This window comes from Symphalangus syndactylus, chromosome 1 (assembly GCF_028878055.3).
Source record: "Symphalangus syndactylus isolate Jambi chromosome 1, NHGRI_mSymSyn1-v2.1_pri, whole genome shotgun sequence".
Taxonomy (NCBI): domain Eukaryota; kingdom Metazoa; phylum Chordata; class Mammalia; order Primates; family Hylobatidae; genus Symphalangus; species Symphalangus syndactylus.
In genome coordinates this window covers 88,463,503-88,482,589 of record NC_072423.2, presented here as the reverse complement: position 1 = coordinate 88,482,589, position 19,087 = coordinate 88,463,503, and the positions used below count along the sequence as shown (strand labels likewise).

Here is a 19,087-nt window from a genome sequence, read left to right as displayed (position 1 = left end):
GTAAGATTTGGGGCAACTCAAACTATACCACCGCTGTGACCTTATCCCAATGTAAAACAACCTTTCTATAATACACATGCAGAATAAAGCAAGTGCATAAGGAAATTTTAAAGTTGTTATACACACTTTGTCCAAAGTCTTATTGGCAGAGACCACATGTGTAATTATTTGTGTTACCCAAAGCATATCTTAGCATAATGAACTCATATGTGGAAATAATTGATTAGCTTTATCAAAATTAAACAATAAATATTACAGCAGTTTTCTCTGTAGCTATCTAGGTTACACTATATATGCTAGAGGCAAAGGAATGGGAAGGCTGCATTACTTAAATTCCTTTGTTAGGATTATTCGGGTGCCAGCAGTTGTAGAGGCCATCTCTGATCATACCCATCTGACACCTACCTGTGCCCCCCACTTTGTCCCATTCTCTGACCGGGGCACCCATGGAACTGACTTTCAGTTTGCCTTTATTCTACATTTTGTCACAACTACTAAGGAGGACAAAACCTGCTAACTCCCCTAACCACATTGAGTCCAGCCTTTTCTGGAGTGATTAGCAAAAATCCCATCTGAATACTGATGAAGAACGCAAGATAGAAAGAAAACCAGAAAAACTGCTAAACTTAAAATATGCTAAATTTTTAAGCCTGTACAAACATTAAGTGTTGACTCCCAAAGAAATCTTTCCCATCTAAGTAGCACCACAAGTCACCCACTTATAGCCCCCAATCACAGGAAACATGCTTGATTCCAGCGTGTTTCTCACACTCTGTGTCCAAACCATTTGTATGTTTTAATATCCTGCAAAATATATCCTCAATTATACCACTTCTCTGGACCCTTAGCTCTAACCTTTCAAGTCAAAAACAATTTTCACCAACTTTCTGGTCAGCCTGTTACTACGTCTCCAGGAAATTAATAAGATTCTTTAACCCGGAGACACTGTTTCTTCAATTTCACAGCTGCACAAATCCTTGTCAAAAATAAGACAGATTGTTATCCATCTTATCTCCCTCTGATACACTGTATATTCCTGAAAGCATTATTATTGGAATTAGTGAATACCTACATTAAAAGTTAATTTTAAAAACTTAAGATTTTTCAAAGTATCAGACATTAAATGTCAAAAATTAAGGTCTAAAACCAAAAGCATCTGGATCAAAACCTCATTCTGACATGTAGAGATTTTGGTCAATTGAATTCAACATTGAGACTTTTTAGGTTGAGTTAATGAGTACTTGCCTCATTACTGTAGTGATTGTTAAATAAATGCATGTATCCTATTGCAATGAGGGCAACAGATGGCTATTTTTAAATTTTAGGTTCAGGGGTACATGTGCAGGTTTTTTATATAGGTAAACTGCACGTCACGGGGCTTGGTGTACAGATTAGTCACCCGGGTAATGAGCATAGTAACTGATGGGTAGTGTTCTATCCTCTCCCTCCTCCTACCCTCCATCCCTCACGTAGGCCCTGGTGTCTGTTGTTCCCTTATTTGTGTCCACGTGTACTCGGGGTCTGGCTCCTACTTATAGGTGAGAATATGTGGTATTAGGTTTTCTGTTCTTGCATTATTTCACATACGATTATGGCCTCCAGCTCCATCCATGTTGTTGCAAAGGACATGTCTCATACTTTTTTATGGCTGTATGGAATTCCATGGTGTACATGCACCATATTATCTGTACCCAGTCTACCATTGATGGGCATTTAGATTGATTCCATGGCTTTGCTATTGTGAATAGTGCTGGGACAAACATGTGTCTTTATGGTAGAATGATTTACATTCCTTTGGATATATAACCAATAATGGGATTTCTGGGTTGAGTGACAGCTCTAAATTCTTGGAGGAATTGCCACCCTGCTTTCCACAATGCTGAGCTAATTTACATTGCCACCAGCAGTATGTAATTGTTCCCTTTTCTCTGCAACCTGGCAAGCATCTGTAATTTTTTAACTTTTTAATAAGAGCCCAAAAATATCTTTTAATTGGGATTTATATTTCCAGGAGTAGTCAAAAATCTACTAGGGTTTTATCGAAATGAAAAATTAGGCCAAGTGGCCTGACATGGTGGCTCACCCCTCTAATCCCAGTACTTTGGGAGGCCGAGGTGGATCACCTGAGGTGAGGAGTTCAAGACCAGCCTGGCCAACATGGTGAAATCCCATCTCTACAAACATACAAAAATTAGCCAGGCATCATGGGTGCCTGTAATCCCAGCTACTCAGGAGGCTGAGGTGGGAGAATCATTTGAACCTGGGAGGCAGAGGTTGCAGTGAGCCAAGATCATGCCCATTGAATCCCAGCCTGGGTGACAGAGCAAGACTCCATCTCAAAAATAAAATAAAAAAGAAAGGTCAGGCCAAGTCATGCTGCATCTTTAATTTTACTCAAGGTGGAAAGAAATAAAAATAGTAAAAGAATCACATATATTCAGATGACAAAATTTTACTGTCATTTTCCTTTCAAAAACAAAAGTATTCAGTCCCTTCAACCAATCCCAGCTCTTCTCCAGCTTCAGCTGTCATGGGAAAGATTGAAGGTCAGGAAATTGACATAGTTAGGTACCTGTTAGTCAACCAAGTCCAGCAGCTCAGCTAAGTTATTTAGCAGTTCTAGATGACTCAAATTTAGATGTCTTTGTATTCTCTTGGCACAAAAATCCCCATTTCTAGAGGGGAAAGAGAGGTATTTTCAGATTTAGCAAAAATAAATTGTCTAAAGAGGTGGAGAGAGACCATTTTCACATTTTCTTGTGTCCATGAGTTTTTCTCCCTCCCAGGAGCAAGAAATCTAGCCATAGGAATGTTTTCTTTTTTTTTTTTATTATTATACTTTAGGTTTTAGGGTACATGTGCACAATGTGCAGGTTTGTTACATATGTATCCATGTGCCATGTTGATTTCCTGCACCCATTAACTCGTCATTTAGCATTAGGTATATCTCCTAATGCTGTCCCTCCCCCCTCCCCTAACCCCACAACAGTCCCCGGAGTGTGATGTTCCCCTTCCTGTGTCCATGAGTTCTCATTGTTCAGTTCCCACCTATGAGTGAGAACATGCGGTGTTTGGTTTTTTGTCCTTGTGATAGTTTACTGAAAATGATGTTTTCCAGTTTCATCCATGTCCCTACAAAGGACATGAACTCATCATTTTTTATGGCTGCATAGTATTCCATGGTGTGTATGTGCCACATTTTCTTAATCCAGTCTATCGTTGTTGGACATTTGGGTTGGTTCCAAGTCTTTGCTATTGTGAATAGTGCCGCAATAAACATACGTGTGCATGTGTCTTTATAGCAGCATGATTTATAGTCCTTTGGGTATATACCCAGTAACGGGATGGCTGGGTCAAATGGTATTTCTAGTTCTAGATCCCTAAGGAATCGCCACACTGACTTCCACAATGGTTGAACTAGTTTACAGTCCCACCAACAGTGTAAAAGTGTTCCTATTTCTCCACATCCTCTCCAGCACCTGTTGTTTCCTGATTTTTTAATGATGGCCATTCTAACTGGTGTGAGATGGTATCTGTTAAACCTAAAACCATTAAAATCCTACAAGAAAACCTAGGCAATACCATTCAGGACATAGGCGTGGGCAAGGACTTCATGTCTAAAACACCAAAAGCAATGGCAACGAAAGCCAAAATTGACAAATGGGATCTAATTAAAACTAAAGAGCTTCTGCACAGCAAAAGAAACTACCATCAGAGTGAACAGGCAACCTACAGAATGGGAGAAAATTTTTGCAACCTACTCATCTGACAAAGGGCTAATATCCAGAATCTACAATGAACTCAAACAAATTTACAAGAAAAAAACAAACAACCCCATCAAAAAGTGGGCAAAGGACATGAACAGACACTTCTCAAAAGACATTTATGCAGCCAAAAAACACATGAAGAAATGCTCATCACTGGCCATTAGAGAAATGCAAATCATAGCCATAGGAATGTTCTGCCCCAACTACCAGTTTTCCCTATGGAAGAAGACTGACCTTGCTTTGAGTAAAGATCATTTGTGTGCATGCATCCCTGCTCATGTATGTGGCACTTCCTGGTTCAGGCTCCCTGGAATGAGTTTGGCACCTGTACTCTTGTACAGTATACTCAAAGGCACAAGACTTCACTTCCAGAGATATGCTAAGCAATTTAAATTAAGAATTAGATGTCTTTCCACCTGGGATCCAAGCTGTGATCAGCATGATCTGAGTTTTGAGCACTTTTGTGTTGGGATAACCAGCTATTGTGGAGCCTGCCGTCCCTCTAAGGGATTTTCACTGGGCCTGGGACACTGCTATATGGAAGCTGGGAGCCAAGTTGTCACTTGATTCCAGGTTCTTTATTAGAAGAAATCATTTCCCTATTCTGGGTACACAAGGCACATTCCCTGTATTGCTTAAGGTGTGGGTTTCATATGGCACTTGGCTGGTATCAGTATAGGTATACCTACCCCCTGTGGTAAGGTAACAGGGTCTTTGCCTACAGCTCCAGAGGGGTACCTGCATCCCCCACTTTGCATTGGCTATCAGGAGGGACCTACATGGGAGACTAGTACCCGCAACAAATGCTGATTTTGCTTCATCTTTTCTCCTTGCTGCACCTTTCCTTCTTTCCCGACACACAAAAAAAGATGCTGGTTCCAACCAGTAGTTGACACTATTATCTTTGCCACCCTCCATGCAATGGGAATTCTTATTTGGGATTCATAGCTGGATCTCCCTACTCGACATTTTGCCAATCAATTTAGGAGCCTCAAAAGGAAGAGCAAGTCATCTTGTTCACTAAGAAAATCTCCACCAAAGCACTGATGGTGGGAAGGGTGGTGTGATGGTGTAGTTGTGGCCCTATATGGTTACAACACTTTCAGAATTAGGCCAAAAAGCAATTGGAATCTTATTTTTTTCTAGATTCTTGCTTTATCAAGGTAATAGGAAAGAAATGCACAATGTCAAAATAAGTTTACAATGTTTCCTCATGAGACATTACCAGGAAACAGAAAAGGAAAAAGCAGTATAGAAAGCCACAGATGAAGGGCTGATAGGAAAATTCTCCTTTTGAGTGCATTATAAAAGAGGGAGACTTAAATATATTTCACTGAGACATAGTTACTAAGCATAATGGGTAAAACTAAAGTGAGCAACTAAATCATAAAAATGCTGAATGTTAATTCAGAAAAGTACACACTGGGTATGGGCAAGCTTTATTATGTATGAACTTGATTTCAGAGTTAGAATGGCAATTTCACTTCAAATTAACTCATTAAAAAGTGTAAATATCATGGTATAGATAGGTTATTCAAAACTCCAAAATGTAGTGAAACCGGTAACAGATGTTGCTACTCGTCTTTGTACAGACACATCAACAGTATTGATGAAACTTGTTTTCAGACAAGATGTATCACTTGTTCCCTTGCTTTAGGGAGGAGAGGGTGTTATAACACAGGCATTATTGATACAGTGACTTCTTGGATAGTTGCTCCTGTAGGATAGGGGGAAAAAGCAGTTAAGAGCTGCTTAAATATAACCTTACCTAAAAAGAAAACATGTTCAGAGAACTCGTGGGTGCTCAATTAGAAGTGATGTAGAAAAAAAAATAATCACATTTCTACCCTAAAGTGTAATCTATGGAATGAACCAGCTATATCAAATATAACCATTAGATATTATGCTATTAGAAGTGATTAGCATCTGTGTGTTGGCTAGATCACTGCCTTTGTGAGACTATCAAGTAATTACATCATACATTTCAACTTTGATTTTAAGTGGTTTTCGGATCTCTAGAACAAAGCTTATTTCTTTATGAAATGTCAACTTCAAGGCTATTGTCAGTATGCACAAGTTTTCTGGCACCCTTTTAAAATAAGCTCAGTGGAAAAATCCTGATTAAAAAGAGTGTTTTCTACAGGTATTAATCTTAGGAAAAGTGCTAATTAGGTGTAGTGACTTCCTCTGAATTTAAGCCTAGTTTACCTATCTGCCTACTTATTTTATACACATATATGTATATAGACATGTTTTTCTGCAAATATTAGTATGAAATTAGAGATCTGGTATGGGCCTTCTATGACAATTTCATTTTGTCACAGGCTATATTGAAAATGAACAGTTTAGTACCTGAAAGAACAGGTAAGGAAACTGACCAGTATGGAACCTATTCATGTTTATGTGCAACAAGAAAATTATAACTGTATCCAAGTACAGACTATGGTACCTAATTCTACAGTGTTCATATTAAAACCAGAGCAATTTCAGCATGCAGCATTCAAATAGGAATTTACATTATTGCCTTCCTTGAAGTTATATTTAACAAATTGTGGTTAACTATAAAATAAACAACCTTAATATCCTCACCTTATTAACACTATTAAAATTAGGTGTCCATGTTTTACTTTGTGTGGGAGCTGGTGACTCTTGTCCTTTTGTTTTTTGAGGGATTTCTTTCAAGGTGTTGGCATCAAACCCACTCATTCCAAAATGCATCACAGATGGGAATTTAAGCCTAAATGCAGAGCAAACAAAAGAAAAGCACAAGATTAATAGCTGTACAGATTTTTTGTGGGAAAAATATGTATTAGATAGGTTTGTTATAAGTGATAACCCAAAATAACTGACTTGTGGAGGAAAGGCAAAGTAGCTCAGTAAATCTAAATAAAGAGTTTGTAACAGAATCTTGAATAGGATGGTACTTATTGATCAAGAATTGATCCTTGACTTGACTTTGAGGCTCCAGGGTCAATGAAAGTTTTGAAAAGCAAAATGATTGTTAGATGTGACAAACATTATATCTATGCTGAATGGACTGTGACTCAACCAAGCCAGGCCATGCACACATCCCAAGATTAGAAATTGAAAACAGAGACCCATAGGTATGCAAAAAGATTCTACCACCAAAATCTTAGGCAGGAAATAGAAACATAGTCCCCCCCCGCCCCTTCCAAGGTTAAAAAGGAGTTAGATTTCACCACCTTTAACTACCATCTCAACCCTTCCCCATCCTATCTTGGGAGTTGCGGTGTTTATTCCCACTGCTGGTCTTTCCTTCCCTGCATGTAAGGAAAAGTAATGTGGTTTGCTCATCTCCCAAAGCCAGCATGTAGGCAGTTCCAGGAGCATGATTCAGATTCAGACTGCATGTGTAAAGGGAGGCTAAAATCTCATTCAAATTTTCTATATCTCTTGTTGAATTTAGAAGGGCTAATATGTCCTGGCCTATTTGATCTAGGAGAAAGATGGACTGCAAATAGATAAGGCATAATAGCCTTTACTTCTATAATCTGCTATTGAAACCATTTTTTTTAGAGCTTAGTGGATGCCTATATAGATGGCAATATAGTTCAATCCCATCTGCTAAGATTCCCCTTAAGACGCCCAGCACCAAGTGAGAAATCCAAGGATCAAATCTGATGTTCGTGATAGACTCATTCAAAAAGTCATTAAGTGAGGAAGACCGGCATTTGGACCCACCACGGAGAAAGCATCTATGCTCAGTGTTGGCCAAAAGACCCCTACAACCATTTCAGCAAAGAGATATTTTCTCTTTTCATGTCTTAATACCATTACCCTATCCCAGCAAACACAGGAAAAGTAGGGGAAGAGAATAGATTTTAAAACCACAAAAAGATCACATTTAAGAATCTATTCCAAAACTCAAACCCCAGCATAGCTGGAACTGGAAAGAAGGGAAGGAAGAAAACTAAGTTAAGTATGAAAATCTAGTATTAAGTCATATTCCACTGGGCTTCACAAGTCTAATAGCCAGAAAATGACCTTCAAGATGCTGTCAAGCATTGAGGAAAAATTTACATTGCCTAAAAGCAGTGATTACACGCCAGGTGCAGTGGCTCATTCCTGTAATCCCAGCACTTTGGGAGGCCAAGGCAGGTGGATCACCTGAGGTCAGGCGTTCGAGACGAGCCTGGCCAACATGGTGAAACTTCATCTCTACTAAAAATATAAAAATTAGTCTGGCATGGTGGGGCACACTTGTCATCCCAGCTACTCTGCAGGCTGAGGCAGGAGAATCGCTTGAACCCAGGAAGTGGAGGTTGCAGTGAGCTGAGATTGCACCACTGCACTCCAGCCTGGGCAACAGAGTGAGACTCTATCTCAAAAAAAAAAAAAAAAAAAAACAGTGACTACAAAATTACTCTCTGCAAGTTTAGACTATCTAATAATTAAAAGGTGAATATGACAATATCAACTGCAAAAAGGCAGCTAGATCTCAGGAATCAGAAGTAGGAATTTAAATGACATGTAACTTATCACCACGTTTACATGCTCATTGCCTTGACTCCATTACCGTAAGTACCACTTCTTTCCATGATCCAAAAGGAGGAGACTAATGGCTTTTTTTTTTTTTTTAAAGACAATCTCACTCTGTCACCCAGGCTGGAGTGCAGTGGTGCTATCTCAGCCCACTGCAAACTCCACCTCCCAGGTTCAAGTGATTCTCCTGCCTCAGCCTCCCAAGTAACTCGGATTATGGGCATGTGCCACCATGCCTGGCTAATTTTTGTATTTTTAGTAGAGACAGAGTTTCACCACATTGGTTAGGCTGGTTTTGAACTCCTAGCCTCAAGTGATCTGCCTGCCTTGGCCTCCTAAAGTGCTGGGATCATCTTTTTTTTTTTTTTTTAAATATCATACCCTTTACCTGCTTAGAGGCTGACAAGTTTACAAAGGCTGTTTGAAAAACTAATCGGCATTGTCCAAGTCAGGTGCTAACCCCTGGGTCAATTAAGTGGAAGAGGATAGGAGGTGACTGTAACAATAGAGCAGCTAATATTATAGACAGAGAGGTTGAGAAGACATTGGGGGCTGGAAGAACAAACATACTTTCTCAGATTAAAAGAGGGTACAACAGAGGTACATTTTCTACCCCGTTCCAGGAAGTATGGGAGACTCATACCAATTTGTAAAAATTCCTCATGGTCAGGGAAGCATGTTATTTAAAAAGCCAAAGACTACCACCAAAATCTTAGCCAGGCAAGAGAGGGAGACACCCATTCCAAGGCTAAAAAGCAGTTAGATTCCACCACCTCTAGCTATCATCTCAACCCTTCACCATCCTACTTTAGGAGCTGTAGTGTTCATTCCCACTGTTAAATCTTTCCTTCCCTGACAGGCCCAGTACCTGGATAGCAGGGTCAATAGTATCTCAAACCTCAGAATCATGCAATGTACTTATGTAGCAAACCTATGTATGTACTCCCTGGATCTAAAATAAGAGTTAAAATTTAGAAAATTAAAAATAAAGGTTAGAACCACTTTAAGATCAACATGAATGTTTATGATATTTAGCTACTGTCTGGTTAACAATTGTGTTTATTCTGATGTAGCAACACTGTCCGTTAGTAAATCTTTATTACAGAAAATTCTAAGTCTACACTGTGCAAATGTTACCACTAACCACATGCCGCTACTGGGCACTCGAAACAATAGCTCGTACAACTCAATTTTTTGTTGTTTTAATTTTAGTAATTTAAATGTAATATTACCAGTGGCTACTGGTTACTATGTTAGATAGCAAAGGTTTAGAGATGACTGGCAAAGTTTGAAGAACAGAAGTTCCTTTTAAAAGCTGATTTCAAGTCATTCCTTGCAGGGTGCCTTAATTTTGTCTGACCTTTTCCACCCCTCAAGAAGTATAAGGATATAGTGAGAATTTGTTTGAAATCATCCTGAACAACTGAAAATGGCATTGCTAAGTTGCAAATGAACTTAAGTAGTCAAGATAAAGATCAAATAGATCATTAAGACATAAATAAGAGCCCAGAGAAATCCAAGCTTATAAGGTCATTGATATAACGAAAGAGTCAGAGCAATTCAAGGATGAAAGAAATTTCATTTCAGTTAATAGTACTGTATCAACAGGATGTCCCTATGGAGATGGAAGAATCTTGACCTTCCTTACACTACAGGCAAAAATTAAGTTCGGATGGATTATAAACCCAAATATATTCAAAACCATAAAATTTTTAGAAGAAAATAAGACTTGGCAGTAGCAAGGAATTTTACGACAGAACGGAAAGCAATAACTAGAAGGAAGAGTCTATAAATTAAACTCCAAAATTAAAGATGTCTGCTTATCAAAAAACACATTAAGAAAATGAATAAGCAATGTGGGGACTGGGGCGAAATACATCTGACAAAGTCCTGGTCTTTGAGATATGAAGACCACTTACAACTTAAGACAGATGATGCAGAGTAAAAATGAACAAAGACATGGCTCACAAGAGACATACAAATGGCCAATGAGCACTAATAATTAGTTATCAGAAAATGCAAATTAAATATGACTATGCACCTATTCAGATGGTTAGAATAAGAAACTGACATCAGAGGGTGAAACCACTGGACTCTCATACATTCCTCGTATTAGTGCCAAAAAAGACATCTTATTTTGGGAAAATATGCATCATTTCTTACAAAACTAAACAAAAACTCCCCCTATGATCAAGCAGTCCCATTCTTAGGTATTTAAAGGAAACAAAAACATACACCCAAAGACATACAAACATATGGTAATAGCATATTTATTCATAATAGCCAGAGACTGAAAACAGCACAAATCTTCATCAAATAATACGTATCTAATGAAATATACCACTCGGCAATATAAGGAAACAAGCTGCTGGAATATACAACATAAACGAGTTTCAAACATTCTGCTGAATGAAATAAGCTAGACACAAAGCATACATGCTGCAATTCTATTTCTACAAAGTTGTAGAAGAGACAAGAACAGTGAGGTGTGGCCGCAGGAACCAACTGGGAAGATCCACTTTCTGCAGCAATCAATCTTACGCATGGCGATAGGGTTTTATATTAAACATAAAGCTCAGTTGACAAATGCATTAACTTGTGTAACATTTATATATTAATTGCTTGTGAGTTTTTCTTCAAATTATTGATCCTTAATTCATGATATGCATGCTGAAGCACTTAGGGAAAAGTGTACTCATGTCTTCAATTGGAAGTGCATCAAAATTGATAGATGGGGAAATGATTGTGTAACGAAGTTTAGCAAAATGGTAGAATCTAGGTATTATATATAAATTCTTTCAATTCTGTACATTTGAATATTTTCCTTAGAATTAGAGAAACTTTCGAAATTTGTGCCATACGCATCCCTCCAGGGCATTTTTTTTTTTTGAGACAGAGTCTCGCTCTGTCACCCAGGCTGGAGTGCAGTGGCGCAATCTCGGCTCACTGCAAGCTCCGCCTCCCGGGTTCACGCCATTCTCCTGCCTCAGCCTCTCCGAGTAGCTGGGACTACAGGCGCCTGCCACCACGCCCGGCTAATTTTTTGTATTTTTAGTAGAGACGGGGTTTCACCGTGGTCTCGATCTCCTGACCTCGTGATCCGCCTGCCTCGGCCTCCCAAAGTGCTGGGATTACAAGCGTGAGCCACCGCGCCCGGCCCCTCCAGGGCATTTTTATAGCTGCATTCTTAACAGAAACATCTATCAACCAAATAATAAATTTAAGAATGTGTAAGGGAAGTAGCTACACATACCTCTTCACAAAGCAAACCACTGGAAATTCATAGGTAGTATGCAACCTTGGTCTGTAACTGATCTCTGATAATATGGCGTCATCATTTGTTTGGAACATCTGAAACAATTGAGAGTTTTAATACTAGAAAGCATTAAATTATTTTGGTGGCTTAATGATCTCAATAGAGTGTTTTAGGAAAATCTGGAAATGTCATTTTACATTAATTTAACAGAAATAAAATAGTAGACCTCATGAGAAATACTTTATTCTCCTTTTTCTCCTGGTCCTTCAACTTCTTTGCCCCCATCTCTAATACCAGATGGGGGATAGGAGAAAATAATTGTCTCTGGGTCTGTTTTAAAGTATATGTACTTTTTCCAAAATAATCCAATTGCATATATTCATAAACAATGTTCCCAGCTATTAAAATCTGACAGCAGATGGAGGTAATAAAACTGAGAAGGCACAGGCTGTACCTTATGACTTTGAGACAGTTTCGCTCGTCACCCAGGCTGGAGTGCAATGGCACCATCTCAACTCACTGCAACCTCTGCCTCCCAGGTTCAAGCGATTCTCCTGCCTCAGCCTCCCAAATAGCTGGGATTACAGGTACCTGCCACCACATCCAGCTAAATTTGGTATTTTTAGCAAAGACTGGGTTTAACCGTGTTGACCAGGTTGGTCTCAAACTCCTGACTTCAGGTGATCCACCCACCTCAGCCTCCCAAAGTGGTGGGATTACAGGTGTGAGCCACCACACCCAGCCCCTTATGACCTTTTTAAAGTCCCTTATCTGAAATGTCCCAATTAAGTAGATAAGCACCTGGTCCTATCTAACAATTGATCACTGCAAGAGATAAGAAGATGCTTGAAAATTTTAATTAGGAAGGAACTTTTGATACTATGTAGCTCTGAAAAAAAAATTCAGTATATGTTTTAGGGAAAAGCATCATGGCACTTACAATTTTCTTGATCCCACAAGAAGTGACAGGATAAGAAAACTTGTAGTTAAATGACAACAGTCTTGTTACAGGACAGTTATCTCCCAGGTGTATGTCGCCAATTCTAATTTCTGTGTTGTTATCAAAAGGCCTTATTTTCATTGTAACAACCAATTATCAGAGCACATTGCAGTTATTGCTAAAAAAAAAAAAAAAAGAAAAAAAAATCCAAAAAGTAATATGGTAGCATAATTCATCTCAAGACATTACACTATCAGTGCTGACAGACAAATATAACACGAGCTACATGGGTAGCATTCAGTCTCCTATTAGCCATGTTCAAAAATAAGCAGGTATAGGCCAGGCACAGTGGCTCATGCCTGTAATCCCAGCATTCTGGGAGGCCGAGGCAGGTGGATCACCTGAGGTCAGGAGTTCAAGACCACCCTGGCCAACATGGTGAAACCCCATCTCTACTAAAAATGCAAAAATTATCCAACTGTGGTGGTGCACCCCTGTAATCCCAGCTACTCGGGAGACTGAGGTGGGAGAATTGCTTGAGCCCACGAGGCAGAGGCTGCAGTGAGTCGAGACCATGCCACTGCACTCCAGCCTGGGCAACAGAGTGAGACCCCCATCTCAAAAAAAGACATTAAAATAAAAATTTAAAAAAGCAGGTATAGTTTAAAATATATTTCATCTAAGCTAATATAACCCAAATATGATCATTAACATGTAACAAAACAAAAATTGAGATTACATTTCTTATACTAATTTTCTGGAACTGATGCGTGTTCTGTATTTGTAGCACAATTCAAATTGGCCACACTTCGGCTCACGCTTGTAATCCCAGCACTTTGGGAGGCCGAGGCGGGCGGATCACGAGGTCAGGAGATCGAGACCACGGTGAAACCCCGTCTCTACTAAAAATACAAAAAAATTAGCCGGGCGTGGTGGCGGGCGCCTGTAGTCCCAGCTACTCGGAGAGGCTGAGGCAGGAGAATGGCGTGAACCCGGGAGGCGGAGCTTGCAGTGAGCCGAGATTGCGCCACTGCACTCCAGCCTGGGTGACAGAGCGAGACTCCGTCTCAAAAAAAAAAAAAAAAAAAAAAATTGGCCACACTTCATGTGCTCAAAAGCCCCTTGAGGGTGGTGGCTGCTGTGCTGCTCTGTACTTTACATAGCTGCAAAAATCCATAAAGAGGCTAGTTGGTTATTTAATTTCTTTGCAACCATTTATTCATATTTAGAGTGAACATAGTCATTATCTACCTTTTAGGGTTCTGTGATGATTAAATGAAAGAAGGCATATAAAAGATCTTGGAACACTGCCTAGAATTTAAATGCTCAATTAATGTTTATTAAGGTAAAAACAATTTGATGATCTTTATATAAGACACTACCACCACCAATTCCTTCCATAGAGATAGATCTCCATCCATCCATCCTCAGTATCAATTAAACTCAACCTGGATCAGAATTTAATACTATATAAAAGATTAGGTTACGGAGTCCAATCTTCTCATATTAACCTGAAGAAGCTGTGGCTATACCCTAGGAATATTTTTACAATACCAGGCACACAGGGATGTTTCACATTTTACCATTATGTCTCCCCACCCCTGGGCGGGGTGGGGGGGTGTGTGAAACATCTTCATCTCTTTATCCCCATATGGCATGTATTTGGTCTTCAATATGAATTTTAATTAAATAAGTGACTAGTCCGACCACATAAGACATTGACCCAGGTTTTAATCTCAGGACAGTTGGCAGTATCCAAAGATCTACAGAACTCTGTCTTCTGTAAAATGTTTGGCTTAGAATTAGCCTTATTTGGCCTAGAAACCTGAGGTTACCAACTTGACACATGCTTACTGGAACAGCTAGAAGAACAGAGACACAAGTACAACATGGAACTCAGCATTTAGAATTTTGAGAAACCATTTTCCTAGAGCGATTAATAGCATAAGTTATTCATATAAGAAAGTTGATAGATACTGATAGTAAATACAGTGATGACAGCTGCAGAAGTGAAGTTTAGGGGGAGGATGAAAAAAGATCTGCAATCCACTTACCTCATAGCAGCACGACTGTGGTACAATGTCCTTCTTGGTCCATGTCAAAATGGAAATTGTAATTACTATCAAGTCCCTCCTTTTATTCAGACTAAGAAAGGAGCTGTAGCCTATGTATTTTCTGTTTGTATCCCAAGGATAGATATATTTATCTTAAAAAGCAAAGCTTTCGGGGCCAGGCTGTCATTGAGGGGTTAATATGTTAGACCACAAGCCTGTTCCCATGGGGATTCCCATATTTATTGTCACCACATTAAATAAGAAGCTCCGCTGTTTATGCACCAATTCCTAGGTCAAATTTCACCACATCCTTTTTTTTTTTTGAGACAGAGTCTTGCTTTGTCACCCAGGCTGGAGTGCAGTGGCAGGATCTTGGCTCACTGCAACCTCCACCTCCTAGGTTCAAGTGATTCTCCTGTCTCAGCCTCCTGAGTAGCTAGGACTACAGGCATGTGCCACCACACCCAGCTAATTTTTGTATTTTTAGGAAAGATAGGGTTTCGCCAGGCTGGTCTCAAACTCCTGACCTCAGGTGATCCACGCCACCTCAGCCTACCAAAGTGCTGGGATTACAGGCGTGAGCCATGGCACCCAGCCTATGTTCTTGTTATTGAGTCTAACAAAGAAAACCTGAGATAGGACAGATAATCTCTTCATTTTCCAGATAAGAAATGAAATGCTCAAACCATTAAATTACTTGAAGAATCTTAAGTCTGGTGGCTGGCCCTAATACCAATCAGACAGTGATCTAGGCCATCAGTAGTCAACTCAGTCATTGCTGCAGTCTAAACAGCGTCTTCTTTGTCCACTGAACATCTGTGTCTTAGGAGAGGTAGGAGTGAAAGAGTGAGAATTAGAATAACAGTAAGTGCCTGACTCAGGTTTCAGTTAATTGTTCTCTATTCACAGAGAATGCTCTATTCTCTATTAATAATGCTAGTCGGTAATTTGTCTAAAGCCTTACTAATCAAAGTCTGGTCCACAAATCGGTAACATCAACATCACCTTAGAATTCATCAGAAACATTGAGTTCCAGATCTCATCTCTAACCTATTGACCCAGTTTGCATTTTAATAACAAGATGGCTTACATATACAAAGCTTGGAAACTGGTCTAAGAGGTACCAACATTCAGAGCTGCAAGATGACCACTGAATATAATAAAAGCAGATAAAAACATGTGAAGAGAAGGATAGATGAGAGGCCAGATTTCTTTCACATAGCCATTCATTCAATTTTTATATAACTAATGCTTTCCAGTACAAGGATAGAAGACCTTCTGTGTGCCAAGCATTATGGCTAGACCACAGTTACAAAAATGCCATAAAAAAATAGATTGGTAGTACTCTCAGAGCAGGAGCTAGGTTTTGTTTTGAAAGATGGAGTCTCCCTCTGTCGTCCAGGCTGGAGTGCAGTGGTGAGACCTCAGCTCACTGCAACCTCCACCTCCTGTGTTCAAGTGATTCTTCTGCCTCAGCCTCTGGAGTAGCTGGAACTACAGGCATGCACCACTACACCTGGCTAATTTTTGCATTTTTAGTGGAGATGGGGTTTCACCACGTTGCCCAGTCTGGTCTTGAACTCCTGAGCTCAAGCGATCTTCCCGCCTAGGCCTCCCAAAGTGCTGGGATTACAGGCACTAGGTTTTTTTTTTTTTTTTTTCTGAGATAGAGTCTCGCTCTGTCGCCCAGGCTTGAGTGCAATGGCGCGATCTCGGCTCACTGTAACCTCCGCCTCTCGGGTTTAAGCGATTCTCCTGCCTCAGCCTCCTGAGTAGTCGGGATTACAGGCGCCCACCATGCCCGACTAATTTTTGTATTTTTTTGTTTAGTAGAGACGGGGTTTCGCCAGGTTGGTCAGGCTGGTCTCAAACTCCTGACCTCAAGTGATCTGCCTGCCTCGGCCTCCCATAATGCTGAGATTACAGGCGTGAGCCACTGCAACCGGCCTACAGGCACTAGGTTTTTAACTCATTTTACTCCCTAAGTTTCCCTAGACTTGTCTAATGTGACTAAAGTACACTTAGGTCTCAATCCCATCCTTAACTACGTACCCTAATTTTGGTCTCAAGGAATGGTAATAAAGTTAGACCCACATACAAAAAAGACATTAAGGCATTGAAATCTCAAAGAAAGATCAAACTCAGGTATAACAGAGAAGCCAAGTCTGATTATGAGAAAGGTAATCACAGGTTTGAGGTTTGATACTGGGTAGCCCCCCACAAATCTTATTCACGCTGAGACCCCTGCAAGGAGGTGGTTTTTAGCTTCGGTTGTTAGAAATCAAGATTATATGAAATGTAGCAGTGGTTTCAGCTGGTTTCAGGTCTGGCACTAGTTTTGCTTAGAAAAGGGGTCTCACAAACACATGCCTTAAAGTGCTTCTAAGCTGAAGTAAAACAGGAGGCTGGGTTTCTCAACTCAGCCCTATAGAAATCTATAACCAAAGAGATTTTGTTGTTATTAGCTATACATTGCAGAATGTGTAGTAGCATTCTTGACCACTATCCACTAGCTACCAGTGGCAAATGCTGTTGTGACAGCCAAAAATTCCTCTAAATATTGCCAAATGTCCCCTGGAGGGTAAAACCACCCACTGAGAACCAGTATTCTAATGTAAAGGTGGAAGAGAACCAGTGCATGGTTACAGAAACAGGAGAAAGGCCATAGGCTGCTTTATTTGGCAAACTTCTCACACTGACATTAGACACAGCAGACATCACTCTGGCGCACTGAACCAAACAGCTATCTCCTTATTACCTCAGGGTAATTCCAGCACTAAGATTTGAGTGTTTTCATTTCACTGGGCCGCTCATCATCTTATTTTAAGACACTATATATTCCTAGTAATTTTTTCCTGGCAGCCAAAATTAGAGAGACTTCAAAAGTAACTTGCTCAAGTTCATGCAGCTAACGAGTACAATGCTGGGGCTCAACTGTTTCCCAAACTTCAGTATATAGAGGAAGCAATTAGAACTCATCCAAATTCAGCTGCTTACTCTCTATATAATTTTCATTCTATCTCTCCAGCACCATGGATGGGCCAAGAGAGCCTGTAACCCTCCCCAGAAACCCAGAGATCTCTAAGGTAGTCCTTCCTTTCCCTGGTTCTCTCAAATTATAGGAGCCCCAGTTATGTTAGAAAAATGGGTCTCACATTAGAAGAGGGATAATGGCACAAGATAAACTGGAGAACCTTCAAATTGGCTTATAGAGAAAGAAAATACTTTGAGCACAGTTTATGTGACCAGAAAGGGTAATTTTTTCCTAACTGAGTAATTAGAAACAGGCAGCCCTACCTGTTGGTTTATAATCAGGGAGAAAAAAAAATCTCAGCTTTTTACACAGCAGTGTTTTAGAAAGTAATCTTATCACTTTAAATCACCACCTCTGAAGATATTTCTTATGCATACCTGGGTTGAATCCAGAAGAATTCCAAAACAATAAAGAAAAGAGAAAGGACCTACCTAAGAGCACAGAGGTCTTCGTTGCGCCAGACTCCAAGACACAACATACAGAACAAGAAATGGCAAGGAGCTGGGGGGGCGGTTCCTTGAGTGCTTATAAACCTTTGGCCACATTCAGCTGTCTGCAATTACCCTCTGCTGGGGTAGCCTAGGGAAACCCCTTAGCATCTTTTCAAAGCATGGCCCATCAGCTGTCTGCAATTACCTTTGGCCAAAAACCTTTGGCCACATTCAGCTGTCTGCAATTACCCTCTGCTGGGGTAGCCCAGGGAAACCCCTTAGCATCTTCTCAAAGCATGGCCCATCAGCTGTCTGCAATTACCTTTGGCCAAAAAAAACCTTTGGCCACATTCAGCTGTCTGCAATTACCCTCTGCTGGGGTAGCCCACGGAAACCCCTTAGCATCTTCTCAAAGCATGGCCCATCAGCTGGCAGTAGCTGCATCACTTCACCTGTGCCATAGGCAACCTGGGAGCTTGTTAGATGCAAAATAACAAGTTTCACTCTAGACTTACAGTGTCAATCACAAACTGCATGTCAACAAGATTTCCAAGTAGCTCACATGCATATTAAATTTGAGAGGCATTTTTCTTAGCATAGCTTTAGTCTGGGCCACTTGACTACCGACTTCTTAAAAATTATTTTAAAATTAGAAATCATGATGTAAATAGTTACTCAATCTATTATACATCTATAGGTATATGGATGTGTCTCAGTGAAGTCCTACATACCTACCTATGATACTTATTAATTAAATTATAAGGAACAAGAGCCCTAGGATTTAAAAAGCATCAGGAGACTGACACAGGTGACACATTTGTGATTTCATCTCACCATCATTCTCTCATTGTGGTTCAATTTTAAATTTCCTGAACTACTAATGAGGTTGAGCCCCTTCTCAAACATTTACTGACCATTTTGACACCCTCTATTGTGAAATCATTTTCCAAGTTTTCTATTTCGTTGTCTGTATTTTTAAAGCTAATTTGTAAGAGACCTTTATATATTCTGAATATGAATCTTCTGGTTTATGTGTACTGTGAATATCTTCTACCACTCTGTACTGTGATGATTAATTTTGTATGTCAATTTGATTGGGCCA

General features: G+C 39.9%; 1 protein-coding gene across 1 annotated transcript; it reads right to left on the bottom strand.

Moving 5' to 3' along the window:
- Positions 1-5,433: 5,433 nt before the first annotated feature.
- Positions 5,434-18,521, bottom strand: OOSP4B (oocyte secreted protein family member 4B). The gene is given in 7 exon segments (XM_063638802.1): positions 5,434-5,484; positions 6,357-6,504; positions 11,524-11,621; positions 12,467-12,609; positions 12,612-12,644; positions 17,986-18,016; positions 18,501-18,521. Coding segments are annotated over 7 exon segments (507 nt in total). The 3' UTR covers positions 5,434-5,451.
- Between the last annotated feature and the right edge of the window lie 566 nt (positions 18,522-19,087).